This window comes from Callithrix jacchus, chromosome 6 (assembly GCF_049354715.1).
Source record: "Callithrix jacchus isolate 240 chromosome 6, calJac240_pri, whole genome shotgun sequence".
Lineage (NCBI taxonomy): Eukaryota > Metazoa > Chordata > Mammalia > Primates > Cebidae > Callithrix > Callithrix jacchus.
Window position 1 is genome coordinate 154,472,328 of NC_133507.1, and position 18,340 is coordinate 154,490,667.

At 50.9% G+C, this 18,340-nt stretch overlaps 1 protein-coding gene across 1 annotated transcript in view; it reads left to right on the forward strand.

Annotated features, from left to right (window-relative positions):
• INPP5D (inositol polyphosphate-5-phosphatase D) overlaps positions 1-18,340 on the forward strand; it is a 147,407-nt gene that overhangs the window by 46,258 nt on the left and 82,809 nt on the right. The window contains exon 3 of the mRNA XM_035306081.3: positions 14,544-14,694. Within this exon, the coding sequence (XP_035161972.1) occupies positions 14,544-14,694 (151 nt within the window). The remainder of the gene's footprint in view (positions 1-14,543; positions 14,695-18,340) is intronic.

An 18,340-nucleotide genomic window follows, 5' to 3' on the forward strand; every position in this document is an offset into this window, starting at 1 on the left:
GAAGGGAGGTCAGAGAGTAGTCGCTGTGGGAATGAGCATGTGGAACTTGAGGATTTGTCCCTATTGGCAGATACTGATGATAAAACAAGTGGTGTGACATTGGACAAGTTGCCTTCACCATGGATAAATGAAGATAAGTATTTCATGAAGGTTCAATTAGAGGAAGACCCTGGGGAGAGTTAATTCTTCCCACCACACATGTATCTGTCAGTGCTTACTGCATAACAAACAGCCTCAAATCTCAGTACTCAGTGATAGCAAACAGATTTTCCACTCCTGGGTCTGCAGGTCTGGTGTGGTTGGCTAATCTAGCTGGGATCTCCTGGACTCACCTGGACCAGGCTGGACTCCAGGTTTCTAATCATGTCTGGGTCTGTGCCTAACATCCTCATTCCTGGGCCAGGCAGAAGGACCCGAGTTTCAAAACACAGGGGTGTCCTTTCTCATGGCAGGTTGCAGGGGCCCAGGAGGACGAGTAAAAACCCACTGTGCCCTTGAAGCCTCAGCTTAGAACTGGTGCTTTTGCCCACATTGCATTGGCTAAAGTCACATGGCCAATCTCAACATCAGTGGGGCGGAGATGCAGGTTCATTGCACTTGAGTGCAAGGGCCCATGATGAAGGACACAGATGCAAAGTCCCACGGCAGGGAAGACCCCCTCTGCCACAGCCCCCTCCTCATCCTCTGGGCATCTCCTGTGCACTGAGCTCTTGGAGGAAGTGCAGAAACCTTTCCCACAGTGAACTGAAAGCTCACTGTGATGCCGGGAAGGGGGCACTGTCTCCAGCTGTCAGCTGTGACTCTAATGGCCAACGACACATCCTATTCTGGACTCTTCATTGTGGGCCTGAGGTTCCCAGATGAGGGTTCCACCATCCAAACACCCAGAGCACCTGCTGAAAGAGAGTATTGGCATCCTTGTCCCCTTGCTCTGATCCTGGTGAGATTAACAGAGACTTCAGAGCTGTCATTTCAGGATCAGCCAAAGCTATCAGTTTTCCAGTCCTCCATCCCGAGCTCCTTTGATGTGAGGGGTTCAAAGTGCTTTCTAAGCTGCTCACATCTTCAAGGAAAGCATGGGCCTGACTCCCATGGCACCGATACTGGGGAGCGAATGGCAGAGATTTGGGGACCTGATGATCTCAACATCCCACTGGGAATCCCGGCTCATGGGGGATAAGGCCTAAGTGAACTCCCATGTCTGAGAGTTGACCTGGCACGGGAGTTTCCCAGTGGAGGGTGCGGTAGGCAGGGCTGCGGGTGGGGTGGGTGGGCAGGGGGTAGGCGGGGACCCAGCCTGGGGAGGACTGAAAAGTGGAAAGGAGGGACACTGTGAACCCAGGTGGGATTTCAGGTGAAGTCTCAGCTCTGGCCTGATCCCACAAGGAGCTATGGAATGTGAATTACATCTCTAAGTTTGTCCTTCAGGGAGGCAAGAAACTGGGCTTTTGCACAGGTACTCCAGGCCCCTGTTGGCTATCTTGGGTGGGCACAGGGAACCTAGACCTCCCAGGTTTCTCCTAGATCTCCCCATGAGTGAAATGGCTCAGTGCCCAAGGGCAGCTGTCTGAGCAACAGGCTCAGGTCTTTTGCAGCAAAGGGTGTGTTGACTATGAACTCAGAGAAGGGGGTGATTTAGAATCGAGTGCAGAGACTGCTGGGGAGTGGGGCAAAGCCCGTGCCAGGGCATTCTGGGAAGTCTGCCCAAAACAAGATGAGAGGACCGTCGAAGTACCTAGCTTAGGGAAGTTGGGCAGGTTGGAGTGAAGTAGTTGGGAGAAGACAAAACCCAGCTCCGCCGTGCCAGGGCCATGAAGCCCTAGACAGCAACAGCCTGGGGGAGGGGTTGCAGCCTGGTGCTTGCTGGGGAGCTGGGAAGAGCCGGGTGTCTGGGGTGGGAGCGATGATGTCCCCCTGGCTCCAGCTTGTGGGTGGGTGGAGGCAAGGTGGGTGCTCGGGCTCAGTCTTCGCTTTCCTTCTCTTAAGCTTGGGCCTATTCCTCAGCGCCACCTTTCTGCATACTGAACTTCTGACTGAGACTGGCATTGGCTTTCACCCTTTTCAAGTTTCCAGACGTGGTTTGGGACCATGCCTGGGACAGGCCAGTGGAGACTGGACCGTGCCCAGAGAAGGCAAGTGCCAGCTTCCCCTCCCACCCCTCAGTCCACCATAGCCCCTGGGGGGCAGACCTGGCCTCCAGGAGGTGGACTCCCCAAACACCAAGTTTCACCCCACCCTACCCACCCGCTGAGCCTGAGTGGCTTGTGTCTGCAACAGCGTCTCTGACTGCCTTCTCTGCCCTGGGCTGGCAGCCCCCTGGCTCTGCACCCGTCCTCCTCCTGGATCTCACTACCATCTAGCTAGAGACTCCAGGCATCTCCCACCTGCCACCTCCCAGCCCGTTTCTCATCTCGAAATATTCCCCGGGGTGCTGTCTTCTGACAACATCTCTGACTGCTCAGGCAAGCTGCTCAACCTCTCTGAGACTCAGTTTCCTCATCTGTAAGCTGGAGATAGCAAACCCACCTGCATTATCAGATAAAATATAAATTAGATAAATGCGTGAGCATATCTGGCCCACTTCCTTCCACATCTGATGATCAATCAACATCCATTTTTTTTTTTTTTTTTAGAGTTTTCTTTTTTTAAAGAGAAGTCAAGCTGAGGTCTTGCTATGTTGCCTCCTTTCTCTCCTTCCAAGTGCCAGTCACAGCTCGCAGCCTTCCAAGCCCCAGGAACCCACAAAATCAGGCCATCTTGGTGAGATACGCCAGCTCAAATTCCCTGCAGCCTGACTTCCAGAAATTTGCCCCCTCAAAAGTTCCCACCAGTATTTTTGAGATGCCTCAAGGAGCTCCTCCCAGGGCACCGTTTCTTCCTCCTTTGCCACCTCCTAATGTGCACGTCTCTGACAGGCACTGCCCCTGGCAGTGACCATAAGAACACCAAGGTCACTGTCCCAGCCGAGGGCTCTGGGCCAGGCGCCAAAGCCATCCATCCTCAGTCTTCCAGCTTCTGCATGGCAGAGAGGGATTAGCCTCTGGCCCAGTGTTACGCTTCAGTTTGTGCCCCGAGACCCACAAAACCTTGCCCCGAGAATGCACATCATTAATCTCTGTCTGTTGCTCAGTCATTCCAGAAGCTAAATCAAGCCAGGGGTTGTGGGAGAGAACAGAAGCTGTGTCCTCTCTACTCCCATTCCGCTGCCCTTCCTCTCCCAGCTAGACCACCTCTCCTGGTCACGAAATGAGACCTGCCCTGCTCATCTGTGGATGGAAACTTGCAAGAGCTGAGCTTCACCATGCCGATGCACACTGCCCATCCCACCTCCATCCGCCAGCCCCAGCGGAGACACCTGTGCTGCTGAAGAGAGTGCAGCTCCTCCCCTCTGGCCAGTCCCACAGCAGTTTCTTCTGCTGAGACAGCCCAGGCCAGCTAGGGGGCCGGGTGCACTCACCACAGTGCTTGTCGTGGGCTGTAGTGGTCACTGCCCTGGTCTCTGTGTGCTGCTGTGTGACTCTGGTTCTCTGTGATTGATCTTTTTATTATTGGTGTGAGCATTGTTGCAACTATCTGGGCATTGTAGGTGTTTCCAAGGTACCTGTAGCTTTTGTACAGAAACCTCTAGAAGTATATAGACCGGGAATGTTTTTGTATAATAAAAATAGACACTTTTAGGCAAGATGTTTTCTTGTTTTTTTTTTTTTTTGCACCACTGCATTCCAGCCTGGCAACAGAGCGAGACTCCATCTCTTAAAAAAAAAAAAAAAGGAAAAAAATAAAAATGTGAGTTTTTGGTTTGGTTTGGTTTTTGAAATGGAGTCTCACTCTGTCGCCAGGCTGGAGTGCAGTGGTGCCATCTTGGCTTCCTACAACCTCTGCCTCCCGGGTTCAAGCGATTCTCCTGCCTCAGTCTCCTGAGTAACTGGGACTACAGGTGCCCGCCACCATGCCCAGCTAATTTTTGTATTTTCAGTAGAGATGGGGGTTTCACCATGTTGGTCAGGATGGTCTTGATCTCTTGATCTTGTGATCTACCCGCCTCGGCCTCCCAAAGTGCCACGGTTACAGGTGTGAGCCATCATACCCAGCCAAAAAAAGTGGTTAAGAAAAGATAATGACTTATAGGACATTTTTAAGACTCACACAAAGAATTTTCCTGTATACCCTTTGCTTTCCCCAATTAATGTTTTAGCATACTGTTTATCATCCTTTCACTCATATTACTATTACCATTTTTCTGAATTATTGACAGGTAAGTTGCTGACAATGCCCCATTGTCCCTAAATATATCAATGCGTTTTTCCTAAGTGATAAAGACTCTTCTTTGTATGTACATTGACCATCAAAATCAGGAAATTAACATGGATAAAATACCACCATCTAATTCTTAGACCCTTCATTCAAATGATTTTTAGTCTCAATAACAATATATATGTGCATTATTTACATATTTATGGAGGTTATATATAACTTTTATACACACACACACACATAGAATTTCCCCCTTCTGGGCTGAGGCTCAATCCAGGATGATGTGTTACATGTAATTGTCATATCCCTTTAGTGTCCTTTAGTTGGGCACAGTTCCTTGCCTTTCCTTCTCTTTCATGACCTTGACATTTTTCAATAGAATAGGCTAATAATTTTGTAGACTGTCAATTTTGGGTTTTCAGGCATCTCCACATGACGGGGCCTGGGTTCTGTGTTTTCTGCAGGCGTGCATAGCAGCAATGCTATGTCCTCTGCACCTGTCTCAGGGGACACAATGGCGCTCTGCTCTGTTACTGCAGAAGTTAACACAGGGCACTTGGTTAAGGTGGTGTCTGCCAGGTCACAATGAGGTTTATAAAGTTACTAGTTTCTGCTTTTTAAAACCATTTAAGGCCAGGTGCAGTGGCTCACGCCTGTAATCCTAGCACTTTAAGAGACCGAGACAGGTGAATCATCTGAGTCCAGGAATTTGAGACCAGCCTGGGCAACATGGCAAAATCCCATCTCCACAAAAAATACAAAAAAATTAGCGGAATGTGGTGATGTGCACCTATAGTCTCAGGTACTTGGGGGACTGAGGTGGGAGGATCGCCAGAGCCTGTGAGGTCGAGGCTGCAGTGAGCCATGATCACGCCACTGCACTCCAGCCTGGACAACAGAGTGAGACCCTGTCTCAGAAAACAATTTAATAACTTTTCCCTCAAACTCTCACCCACGTTGTTTAGCATGTATTGATGATTCTTGCCTGAATTAGTTATTACTATGATGGTGGCCAACAGTTGTTAATTGGCATTCCACTGCGGGGAGGAGCCTTCCCTTCTCCTTTATTTACGTCAGTATAGACTCCTGATTTGGTTGGATGGATGATAATGATTTTTATTATTCATTTTGGTGTCTGGATTGTGCTGTTGCTTCCGTTGGTTCCTGGCTCCTGTATCCTTTTGACAAATCTCCATAATTTTTTTTTTAACATTTTCTTGCTTTCTGGGGCAACAGGTATTGCAGGTACTCATTAGGTCTTCTTGGCCCTTGATTCAAAGGCTGCCGGAACCAGCCATCTCTCAAGGAGCACGGGCTGTTTTTCATGGAGAATGACATTTAGCAGCCAAGATATGAGCAACAGGGGTACTTGCTGCTGTTGGAGAGTTGTGGGTCCTCTCGGCAGACAGAGTGAGGAATATGTGTCTGCACACACCTCATTCATGCACCTGTATTTATCTTTGTATCTCTTTTTTTCCTTTGATACAGAATCTCACTCTGTTTCCTAGGCTGGAATGCAGTGGTGCGATCTCGGCTTACTGCAACCTCTGCCTCGAGGGTTCCAGCGATTCTCCTGCTTCAGCCTCTCAAGTAGCTGAAATTACAGGCGTTGCCACCACACCTGGCTCATTTTTGTATTTTTAGTAGAGATGGGGTTTCACCATATTGGCCAGGCTGGTCTCAAACTTGGGACCTCAGGTGATCCACTCACTCAGCCTCCCAAAAGTGCTGGGATTACAGGTGTAAGCCACTGCGCCCAACCGGTATTTACCTCTATATCTTAAAAGCCCCAGTTCACGGAGACACTTGCCATTCTAATCCAATCCTACACAGACATGAGACCTTTTCTCTTCTGTGTTTGTAGCTCCTTTCTCTGAGAGTGAGAAGCGTGGCTCCTGCTTCTTTCCCGTATATTGGACTACCGGCTTATTCCCCTGTGTATACCCCGTTTCTGGCTCTGCTTCTCTCCTGATGCTACTCCCTCCTCCTTGGTTCTGGTTGTGCAGGCTTCTAAGGCCCTGGTCACGTCCTTATCCCAACTGCTCCCTCAGCCCCACTGGCTCTGCAGCCTCCTGCATCCTGACCACCTCCTTGGCCCCCAGGTCTGAGACCTGCTGGCCCTGGACACTTCAAAGGCAGGGAAGAAAAGGAGCCATAAACTATTTTAAACAAAAGAGAGGGGAGAAAAGACGAAGAGCTGACTGTTCTGTTTGTATTTTTTTTTTTTCTCTCTCTTAGCAAAAGCCACATTCAAGGATTGTTTTTCTAAGATCACACATTTTGGAGTCCATTCAAAGCCATGTGGCTGAAGAGGAATTCCTGGGTCTGAAGGAGGCCTCAAAAGCTCTTCCCAAATCTAGCCTCCTGCTTCCCTGCACTGCCTACCTTTCCTATCTCATTAAATGTCACCGACATCAACCAAGTTACTGCAGCCAGAGATTGGGGGGACCCTCCCTGACTCTTGCTCACCCACCGTGCCCTGTTTGCTGCGTTGCCAAGTCCCTGGGCTGGAGGTTCCAGCTCCCTGCTTGCCTCTCTCCTGCTGCTGCATCTCCCCAGTTCAAGCACTAGAGTGGGGTTGCTTGAACCCCCAGCATCCACACCGTAGCTGAGGCGAGAGTTCTAAAGTGTAAATCTGATCACATCACACACATACCAGCTGTTAATTGTAGCTCCAAACCACTCTTAAGACAAAACTCAAACTCTGCCGGGCCCATGCCCTGAGAGGTCCAAGCTCTGGCCTCTCTTTCTCTCCCACTTCTTCACCCACGTGGGGGTCTATGAGTATTAGGTTTGGGGGAGAGGAGGTGATTAAAGGTTGAAACTGTCCTGAGGGCAGGAGAGAAGGACGGGAAAGCATTTCAGGGGTTGCAGAGATGGGAGACCCCAGGCCGGGAGGAGGTGGCTCCCACCCGCAGTGGGAGCTGGACAGGAGGCTACATCCATCCTTTCCCTTGGATGAGCTGGCTCAGAGCAGGGCAAATGGGAAAGGAGGTCGCCTTCCAGAACACAAAGGCTGGGCCTGCACAGTCAGATTCCACACTGCTCCTTGCTCAGCCTTCGGACATGTGGGTGCCTGGGTGGGCGGGCTCGGAGGCCTGGACTGAATCCAGCTCTGCCTCTGTGGCCTTCAGAAACTTTCCAACTCTACAGGCTGGAGGGGGGTCTCCTCACAGGGAAATGAAAGTAATAAAAACAGCATCCACCCCGCAAACCCACAGCATCCTCTCCCCACAGGCGAGTGGTATTTTCACTGTCTTCAAGACCTCTCTTGTGGCTTTCTCATCTAACTTGAGACAAATGCTTTGGCGTAGGGAGCAGCTGAGCAGGGTATTTTGTTTTGGTTTGTTTCCCCACTTCTTTTTCTTTTTTTTTGAGACAGAGTTTCACTCTTGTTGCCCAGGCTGGAGAACAATGGTGCAATCTTGGCTCATCGCAACCTCCGCCTCCCAGGTTCAAGTGATTCTCCTGCCCCAGCCTCCCAAGTAGCTGGGATCACAAGCACACACCACCACACCTGGCTAATGTTCTATTTTTAGTAGAGATGAGGTTTCACCATGCTGGCCAAGCTGATTTTGAATTGTTGACCTCAGGTGATCTGCCCACCTTGGTCTCCCAAAGTGCTGGGATTACAGGCGTGAGCACCGCACCTGGCCTGTTTCCCACTTAATACTGTTCCACCATTGGTAAAATTTCCATAATCATTCTATATGCTCTTCCACTTAAAACAAAGCCTGGCAGAGCCTGGTGGGGGGTACCCAGCACCCTGGGGCTCCTGCCTTGCTTCCTGCATGGGCTTCCTCTTTTATGCCTCATTTAGAGACAGCAAACGGTGCTAGAATTAAAATTACCCCCTGGGAAACTCGAGCCTGTGCAATGACTTCCCTGGATGGTGCGACTTTCCTGGACGATGTTGGAAAGTCCCAGCCCAAAAACTCTTTCTGGAAATGCAGTACTTCTCAGCATATGCAGCCCTGAGCCTCCAGCAGTCTGGGCACCAGCTGTTTTTGTTTTAAAGACCCCAGCACCCTCCTATCCTGAATCCTGGAGCCATAGGCAGCTCCTCTCCCCTTTCCCTGTACCTTCCCCAGGGGTATTGCTACCTAAGTGAGCTCAGATGCCAAGCAGTCAGACAAAGGCACCTCTCCCTGCAAGGCCCTGCTTGGCAATCCACTCTCTGCTTCCCTCTACACCTTTTTTTTTTTTGACGGAGAGGTGCAGTTTCTGCAATGCACACGCCCCTCAACACAGTGGTGGGGGCTGTCATTATGTTTCCAAGGAGACTTGGCGGGACTATGAGGCTGAGCCAAGCAGAGTTCCTTTCCATCAACCACTTCGGAGCTTGTGGGGAGGCAGGCACAGCAACTCTGACATGAGGCAGAACCAGCTGTTGATTCTAAGCCAGGCTTGGTGGGGAGCCATCTGCAGAGACTCTGTAAAAATGATCCTGCTGGAAATCGCCCAGAACTTTCCACAGACCTAGAGATTGTAATGGGAGGCAGGAGAAGAGGGAAGTATTTTGTTTCACAATCTGAACTAACCCCTACCATGTTTGGTTTTTTTCTGCTTGACTTTTGGCTATGACCACAAGTTCATGTCCATTCTGTTGATCCAATAAGCCCTGAAGGGAGGGCTACTCTGATCCTGCGATGTCAGAATTTTTTTTTTTTTTTTTTTTTTTTTTGAGACAGGGTCTTGCTCTGTTACCCAGGCAGGAATGCAGTGGTGTGATTGTGGCTCACTGCAACCTCCACCTCCTCCAAGCAATCCTCCCACCTCAGCCGGGACTACAGCTGTGCATCACTACATCTGGCTAATATTTGTATTTTTTGTAGATAGGGTCTTGCCATGTCACCCAGGCTGGTCCCCATAGCCTGGGCTCCAGCAATTTGCTCACCTCAGCCTCCCAAAGTGCTGGGATTGCAGGTGTGAGCCACTGTGTCTGGCCAAGGTGTTGTAATTTTTTTTTTTTTTTTTTTTTTTAAGACAGAGTCTCACTTTGTTGCCCAGGCTGGAGTGCAGTGTGGCCCAATCTCAGCTCACTGAAACCTTTGCCACCCGATTTCAAGAGATTCTCCTGTCTCAGCTTCCCGAGTAGCTGGGATTACAGGTGCCTGCCACCGTGCCCAGCTAATTTTTGTATTATTAGCAGAGATGGGGTTTCACCGTTTTGGCCAGGCTGGTCTTGAACTCCTGACCTCGTGATTCACCTGCCTCGGCCTCCCAAAGTGCTGGGATTACAGGCATGAGCCACCGCCTCCGGCCAAGACATCATAATTTAACAAGCCTACTTAAAGAAGGAAATACTGCTCTTAGGTTTGCTCAAAGTCAGGCTGGCCATGGTGTGCTCTAGTTACCTGCCAAAGGGGGAGGCATTCACTTCAAAGACGAGAGGGAGAGCTGCCACGGCAGAAATCACGTATCTGAGGGCATCACTTGGGGGCCACCGGTAACCATTGCAGGGATCCTGTCCCGGATAACTTGGGCCTTCACGGTTTCCTTCTCTGTTTCAAAATGACTTGACGACTCTTTTCAGAAAGGCAGCCACTGTGGAATGAGGCATGAAATCTGGCAGCCTGAGCCGTTAGGAACCAAGGGCAGCCCCCTCCTTGGTCAGAAGTGTGGCTGGTGCTAACCTCCCGATCCGAGCCTGGACGAGTCATGGGGGGACACAGGCACTTGCTTTCCCTGTCTGGTTGTGTGCCTTTTCCCCGTGGGCTTTATGTGCTAAGCGTCTTCCATTTGCTCCCCGATTCATTCACTTCCCTGTCCCCTGCTTCCCCACTGGGTTTAGCCAATGGGAGCCGAAGCCAGATGACAGGCAGGTTGTTGGGGGTGGGCATCTACTGCCCTGTCCCCTCCTGTGAAGTCTCCATGCTCGGCCCCACTGGAGGCCACAGCTCCTGCTGGGCAGGCTCCTCGGTTCCAGCACCCACTTCTTGCCTGTGCTCTTCCTAGGGTGGTAACTTCGCGAGTTCTGGGGGGCTGTACTGACTCTTACTGGTATCCCCACACCCCGTGCCTACAGTCTCCCCAAGTTCCTCAGTTTAATGCAACATCTGCCTCCTGCAGGGACTCTGGATGGTGCACGTGAGAAAGGCACATGGCACCTTGTTCACGCTTGGCTTTTTACAGTTGCCGAAAAGGCACCGCCTTTGGCGGATGTGCTGCAGGGTGTGAGTGGGGACAGCTCCCCTGCTGGCCACGGTTTCTCTGCGTCCCCAGCCCCAGACCCACAGAAGGCCCTCCCTGACCATTCCTCCTCCTGGCTCCAACTCTTGTCTGTCATCCTGACCCCAAGGTGGCAAATCCACAGAACCACTAATTGCTGCTCCAATTGCCAGGCCCTGCAGCACAGTCTAGGGGCAACACAACAGGGCGCAGACCTGCTCCTAACTATGGGCGCACAGCTGGGCGGGTACGGACTTGGCCTGCTGTGGGTGGGAACCCCCTGCTCCTGCTGGCCTGCTGTCAATGCACTGTTCGCCTGGAAGCCCCTCCTGGCTTCGACTGGGTGGGGATTGTTAGCCACCCTTTGAACGCACCCATCCCCCCACCGGCCACTCTGCCCTGTTCCCTTGGCCATCAGACCCTGAGGCAGGATCTTTCTGGGCCCAGGTTCAGAATGCAGTGCCGTGGGTGGACTGCTCCTCTCCTCACTGCACACACTGAGGCTAGACCACGCTCCTCACCACCCACCTGTCTGGACCACAGTCCCCAGCCCTCCCCTGTCTGGGCCGGCTCTGTAGCTTCTATGATCCCGTATTGAGCTCTGACCCTTGCTTTTCCTGCTCTAGAATGTGCTTTGAACATAAGTTCTCTGTTATCCCTGTCAAAGCTTAGGGCCAAGAGCAAAGCCTTATAAGGAATCCCCCCCAGAGATTTTTCTCCCGGGACACCTGCCTTTGCCTGGTTGGTGCCCTGTCTGCACTGCCTGCGGGGCCACTGCACACAACAGCTTTGCCCTCAGCTGGGTTCTGCCTCAGTGGATCTGCTTGCTCTGGACTGGCTTGCTCTTCTTGGCTGCTTTCCCCTCGGAGGGGGAGACATGGAGGAAGTCTCCCTCCCCAGCACACTTCTCAGCGGCCATTATCAGCTTGTCACATGAGGCTTGGCTTCTACCCTGCATTACCTCCCTCCCTGGGAACCCAGGCCTCCGGCAGCCTTGGTCTGCCAGACCCTGGCTCCCTGGCCTCTGGGAGCAGGCCAGGTACACGCGGTGGCCTCACTGGATCCACAGGGAGCCTTTAAAACTGGTCCGTTCCTAGTACACAGCGTATGTCATCAAGTCTAAGATGTTTACCTTTCCGATTTCACATCTCTGGAGTCAAATACGTCCACAGTCAATGGTGTAACATACTCTGTGGTTCAGCTTCTTAGCGGTGCATAAAACAACATACCTTACTAGGTTTTAGCATTGGTGCGTCTTAAATTCCCAAATCTCAAGCGCTCAGTCAAACACTCGTTCCTCAGATACCCTCCAGCCGAGAAGCCCTTTCTGGATTCACATGAGGCATTCCCCTTCGACCTTCTTTGGTATCGTCATAATCCCTTTGCATGCCCCTAATTGCTTGTCGTCATTAACTGTACATTTTGGGCAGGCTGACACTTTGCACGACTGCTGTAACTGAACCCAGTTCATAGATCCTGCATCATGTCAGATTTTTTTGTTGTTCTGTTCACTTTGGTTTTTGAACCTACTCACATTACTTTTTAGAAGGCCCAGCAGCTGCTCCTCGGATATTTCTGGTTCAACAATGTTTGAAAGAGATTGCTTAACACTGATGGGGCTTTGGGGAAACAAGGGAAATTCATTGAAAAGAATTTAAAACACCCTTTTGCTAAACTCTACAAATTTACTAACTAGCTTAAGATACACATACAAACACGCACACACCCTAGGCACAAACCTATACATGTGTGCAATGCATATACACACAAAAAAATACCCTTGGAAAGAGAGAGAGAGACACAGAGCCCAATGGACAGCTCTGACTTGCAAGGTCAGTCAAACAGGTATATGTGTCCTTCACTAGGCCTTGGATTCAGCCACCCAGGCACAAGGCCTCAGGAACAGGTCTGAGTCCTAACCCTGCTCCCTGACGCCTGAATCTGTCCCAGGCTGGGTCATCCTGCCTCATCTGCTCTCCTGATTGCACTTGCCTGTAATCCTGAAGACCTTCAGGCACCTTCCCAGCCTCCCAAATCAATCCCAATCCCAATAGATATCTGACTTGGAGGCAGAAGGTCAACACTTGACCCAGCCATGCTCAGCCCAGACCCAGCCCGCTCACCAACCAGGGTGGGCTTTCCAGTCTCCATCGTATTTGCCTATGGGTCTCATTTCCCACAGGCAATGGGTCCCATTCCCTCCAGAAAGGAGGCAGCTGGCAGCCCCCAGAGGAGCAGTGGGATCCTTGACTTCCAACTCCAAGGATGGAGCCTTTTCAACTAATTTTTAAATGACCGAAAGTTGCCGGGTGTGGTGGCTCACAGCTGTAATCCCAGCACTTTGGGAGGCTGAGGTAGGCAGATTACTTGAGGTCAGGAGTTCGAGACCAGCCTGGCCAGCATGGTGAAACCCTGTCTCTACTAAAATTATAAAAATTAGCTGGGTGTGGTGGTGGGTACCTGTAATCCTGGCCCCTTGGGAGGCTGAGGCTGGAGAATCACTTGAACTCAGGAGACGGAGGCTGCAGTGAGTTGAGACTGTACCACTGCACTTCAGCCTGGGCGACAGTGAGACTCTGTCTCAAAAACGAAAGCAAAACTCCTGAAAGTCACTGGCATGGTGGTTGTTATGCACACAGGGTGGATCACAGGCACTTGGCAGTACCAGGGGCGCTATGCTCCTCCAGGCCAGGGAGGCCCCACCTGAGGGAGTGCACCCACTACTGCCTGAGCCCTTGCTCCCTTTCAGCTGCCCGTAAGGGCCGGGCCTGACAAGAGCGTAAAGGGTGAGGTGGGGTGGGGCTGGCTGCTCAGGGACTACCTGGAACTACCTGCTAGAGCCACAGGGCTTAAAGGAAAGGGATCTGCCCCGGGACATTTGAACAGCTGAGCACAATTACCCCCAAGTCCCACTGCTATCAGTAGCAGATACAAACCGGGTAGATCATGTTCTGGGTTTTGATAAAAACAAATAAAACAAATAAAAAAAATTAAGGCAATTGCTGGAATTTATTTCTTCCTGCGTGTGTGTGTTTTCTTAAAGATCTTCATGAAGGAAGAAATAAAAATGACTTTCCCACCAAACACACACACGAGGTCTAGAAAAACATATTCTAAACGGTTGAAAATAGGTATCTCAGGGTTGTGAGATTACACGTGATTTCTTTCTTTTCGTTTTTTTGAGACAGGGTCTCACTCTGTCATCCAGGCTGGAGTGCAGTGGCACTATCTCAGCTCACTGCAATCTCTGTCTCCTGAGTTCAAGTGATTCTCCTGCCTTAGCCTCCCGAGTAGCTGGAATTACAGGTTTGCGCCACCACACCAGGCTAATTTTTGTATTTTTAGTAGAGATGGGGTTTCACCATATTGGCCAGACTGGTCTTGAGCTCCTGACCTCAAGTGATCTGCCCGCCTCAGCCTCCCAAAGTGCTGGGATTATAAGCATGAGCCACTGCGCCCAGACAAATTTCTTATTTAAAAAAATATTTATTTTATGTTGCGTTATGTTATGTTATGTTATGTTATCATTTTATTTCGAGACTGAGTCTCACTCTGTTGCCCAAGCTGGAGTGCAGTGGCATGATCTTGGCTCACTGCAACCACCACCTCCCAAGTTCAAGCGATTCTCTTGTCTCTGCCTCCTGAGAATCTGGGATTACAGGCACCTACCACAACGCAGGGCTAATTTTTGTATTATTTTTGCATTATTTTTCTTTTCAGTAGAGATGGGGTTTCATCATGTTGGCCAGGCTGGTCTCGAACTCCTAACCTCAGGTGATCCACCTGCCTTGGCCTCCCAAAGTGCTGGGTTTACAGTCATAAGCCACTGCACCTGGCCCAAAAATACTTTAAAAAATAAAAGTTTTTTAAAACTGGAAAGAAAAACAGATCTTAAGAACGATCCTCTGTGTGCCTTTTGCAGAAGGGCCCCTGGGGAGGCCCTTACAGGATGTGAGTGAGGGCGTGGGCGTGAGGGTCACACACCCTGCTAGGAACCCAGGGCTTTTCCTGGATCAGTCACTCCTCAGCCTCGCTGGTCTCCACTGCAGGTGGCCTTTGTGGTTGCATGACATTCTAGTCGGTTAACATGTGTGTCTGTTTGGGTTCTCTGTCCTCAGGCATCTGAGGGCGTCCCCATGAGGTTCTTTACCAAGCTGGACCAGCTCATCGAGTTTTACAAGAAGGAAAACATGGGGCTGGTGACCCATCTGCAATACCCAGTGCCGCTGGAGGAAGAGGACACAGGCGATGACCCTGAGGAGGACACAGGTAGGGAGGGAGGGGCAGGACGGCAGGAGGTGCTCTTGGGAACTTGCTCTGCACCCACCTGGAGTGCTTGTAGATTCGGAGGGTCCTGTCATCAGAGGGAGATTATTGGCATTGCAGTTAAGGACAAGTTACGAACACAGGCTCTGAGGTCAGGCAGACATGGGTTAAAATTCCTCCTCCCCAGCTTATTAGCTGTGTGACCTTGGGGAAATTACCTGACCTCTCTGAATCACAGAATTCTCTTTAAAGAGACAGTAAAAATAATGCTAGGTGTGGTGGCTCGCACCTGTAATCTCAGCACTTTTGGAGGTCCAGATGGGAGGATCGCTTGAGGCCAGGAGTTTAAGACCCCCCTGGGCAACATAGGCAACCCTGTCTCTACAAAAAGTTTTTTAAAATATTTATCCAGGGCCGGGCATGATGGCTCACACCTGTAATCCCAGCACTTTGGGAGGCTGAGGTGGGCGGATCACGAGGTCAGGAAATCCAGGCCATCCTGACCAACATGGTAAAACCCCATCTCTATTAAAATACAAAAAATTAGCCGGGCATCATGGCACACACCTGTAATCCCAGCTACTTGGGAGGCTGGGGCAGGGGAATCGCTTGAACCCAGGAGATGGAGGTTGCAGTGAGCCAAGATCACACCACTGTACTCCAGCCTGGTGATACGGCAAGACTGCCTCAAAAAAAACCAAAAAATTTACCCAGGCATGGTGGTTCAGGCCTATAGTCCTAGCTACTTGGGAGGGCGAGGCAGGAGGATCCCTTGAGCCCAGGAGTTCACGGTTGCAGTGAGCTGTGATTGTACCACTGCACTCTAGCCTAGGTAACAGAACGAGACCTTGTCTAAGGAAAAAAAGAGAGAGAGAGAAAGAAAGATGGTAAAAAGTCCTTCTCCACTTCCACTGCTTAACTTGACTAGCCTTTAAAAAGAGAGAGCAAGCCAACAATCTCCCTCTGATAACGGGACCCACCTAATCTACAATTGTCGCCTTGAACCAAAGCAATGGGACATGAGGTCAAGAGATCGAGACCAGCCTGGCCAACATGGTGAAACCCCGTCTCTACTAAAAATACAAAAAATTAGCCGGGCATGGTGGTACACGCCTGTATTCCCAGCTACTCGGGAGACTGAGGCAGGAGAATTGCTTGAATCTGGGAGACAGAGGTTGCAGCGAGCCGAGATCGTGCCACTGCAGTCTAGCCTGACAACAGAGTGAGACTCTATCTCAAAAATAAATGAGAGAGAGAGAGAGAGAGAGAGAGAGAGTAGCAAATAGTATCTGCCTCACGTGTTATCCCAAAAATCAAATAAGTCAAGAAAGGTAGCACCCAGAGCCGGGTCCATATTAATAGGAAGCTCTCGATACACGCAGCTACGGTCATTAGCATCAGTGCAATCTGCCGGATTTCACTGTGAGGAGAGTGAAGGAGGGGACCCTTGTGCCTAACTGAAAGGATGAGGAAGGTGTTTCTTTTTATTTTTTATTCTTGAGTTGGAGTCTCGCTCTGTCGCCAGGCTGGAGTGCAGTAGCGCGATCTCGGCTCATTGCAGCCCTGCCTTCTGGGTTCAAGCAATTCTCCTGCCTCAGCTTCCTGAGTAGCTGGGACTAAAGGCATGTGCCACCACTCTCAGCTAGTTTTTGTATTTTTAGTAGAGACAGGTTTCACCATATTGGCCAGGATGGTCTCAATCTCTTGACCTCGTGATCCACCTGCCTCGGCCTCCCAAAGTACTGTGATTACAGGCGTGAGCCACCACGCCTTGGCCAAGGAAGGTGTTTCTTTATGTCATCATTAAAAGGGAGTGGAGGAAGTGCAGCCCCTAAATATATGTTGGAAAAAATGTACAGTCCCTAAAAAGTATGTGAGACTTAGGCATGCCCTTTACAGCATCGGGACAAAGACCACAGAGCAAGAGTCAGATGGAGAAAGTCTTGCAGAGAAGGAGCTTACTGGGGGATGCCCCGCTTTTCCCCTCAAGGATTTATGGGCTATATACCAAAAAGAATAGAAATCATTCTGTTATAAAGACACATGTCCGTGTATGTTCATTGCAGCACTATTTGCAATAGCAAAGACGTGGGATCAGCCTAAATGCCCATCACTGGTAGTCTGGATAAAGAAAATGTGGTACATACACACTATGGATTACTACACAGCCAGGAAAAAGAACGAGATCCTGTCCTTTGCAGGGACATGGATGGAGCTGGAGGCCGTTATCCTTAGCAAACTGACATAAGAACAGAAAACCAAATAGCACATGTTCTCACTTAAGTGGGAGATAAATGATGAGAACATATGGACAAGGAGGGAAAGAACAGACACTGGGGTCTATTGGAGGAGGATGAAGAGGAGCAGAAGTACCGACTGGGTACTGGGCTTAGTACCAGGATGATGAAATAATCTGTACAGCAAACCCCCGTGACGCAAGTTTATCTATGTAGCAAACCTGGACATGTACCCTTGAACTTAAAATACAAGTTTAAACAAAAAGGTTTATTTCCTAAAAGAAACCCATGAGATACCCCTAACTGGGCCCCTCAGTTGGCCAGGGCTCTTCCTGAACTCCAGCAGGTGGAGACCACCAGGTCCAGCAGGCTTCCCCGCAATGAAGAAAGATTCGTCCAGAGATGCTGAGGTCCTTGCCTGGCGCCTGCCTGTCCTGGGGGCTTGCTGTAGGCATCCTTTTCCTCCCTCTCCTGTGGGCTGGCTTGTGGGCCACCAGGGCCCCCTGCCTCTTCCCGCCCTCCTGGAAGCACCCTTTTCATGGTTGTGCAGCCCTTCACTTCCTAAAGGACCACAGCTCCGTGGAGGCTGAAAGGGCCGCAGGCAACCCTGTCCCTTCCGGCCGCCCTGGTCTGAGTGAACGCTGCCCTCTGGAATCAGGAAGATCAGGCTATGGAAGAGCCAGGGCTGACCTGTCCTGTCAGACACTGTCCCAGGGTGAGCCCAAGGTCACTCACGAGCACCGCGCCCTGGACATACCTGCCCCAGCTGCCCCCAGGCGCCCAGGGCCACCCTGAGAAGCTGTCCTCCACACTAACCACCCTCAATTCCCTCGGGCTGCCCACCCCAGCTAGTGGGGCCCGTCTGGGCCTGGCTGTCTGGAGAAAGACCCAGACAAGTTTCTAGGGGGGCCAAAAAAAGAACCTCGGTCTCATGACTGCTGGCTTCACTTCCCCAAACGGGGCCGCCCAATTGTCGGCTTGAACCAGAGCAATGTGACGTGAGGCCCCCCACTCCAAGAGGTCTGCTTCAGCCCAGGGCTTCTGGAGGCACTGCTCGCTTGTAGGGTTCAGAGCAGACTCCGAGTTGTCTTCCGAACCCCAGACGGGGGAAGTGAAGGGCATGTTCTCTAAAGAGGAGGTCCCCGGGGCCCACTGTGGCTGGGTCGGGGGCAGCTACTATGTGTGGGAAGAGGCCCAGACCAAGCCCTGGACCTCAGGGGCTCAGCAACCTTTATCCGTTCATGGTACATACAGGATGGACCTTCTCCTAAAGGAGGTGGACGGGCTTCTACCTCCTAGGCCAAGTTCAAGTTATTTGTTGAATGTCTCTGAGTGAAGGGAACCCCCTCGCCTTCTTTTATGTGTTTCTGAGGGTTTGGGGGAGGAGAGACGGAAGGGCTGGGACTGGAGAG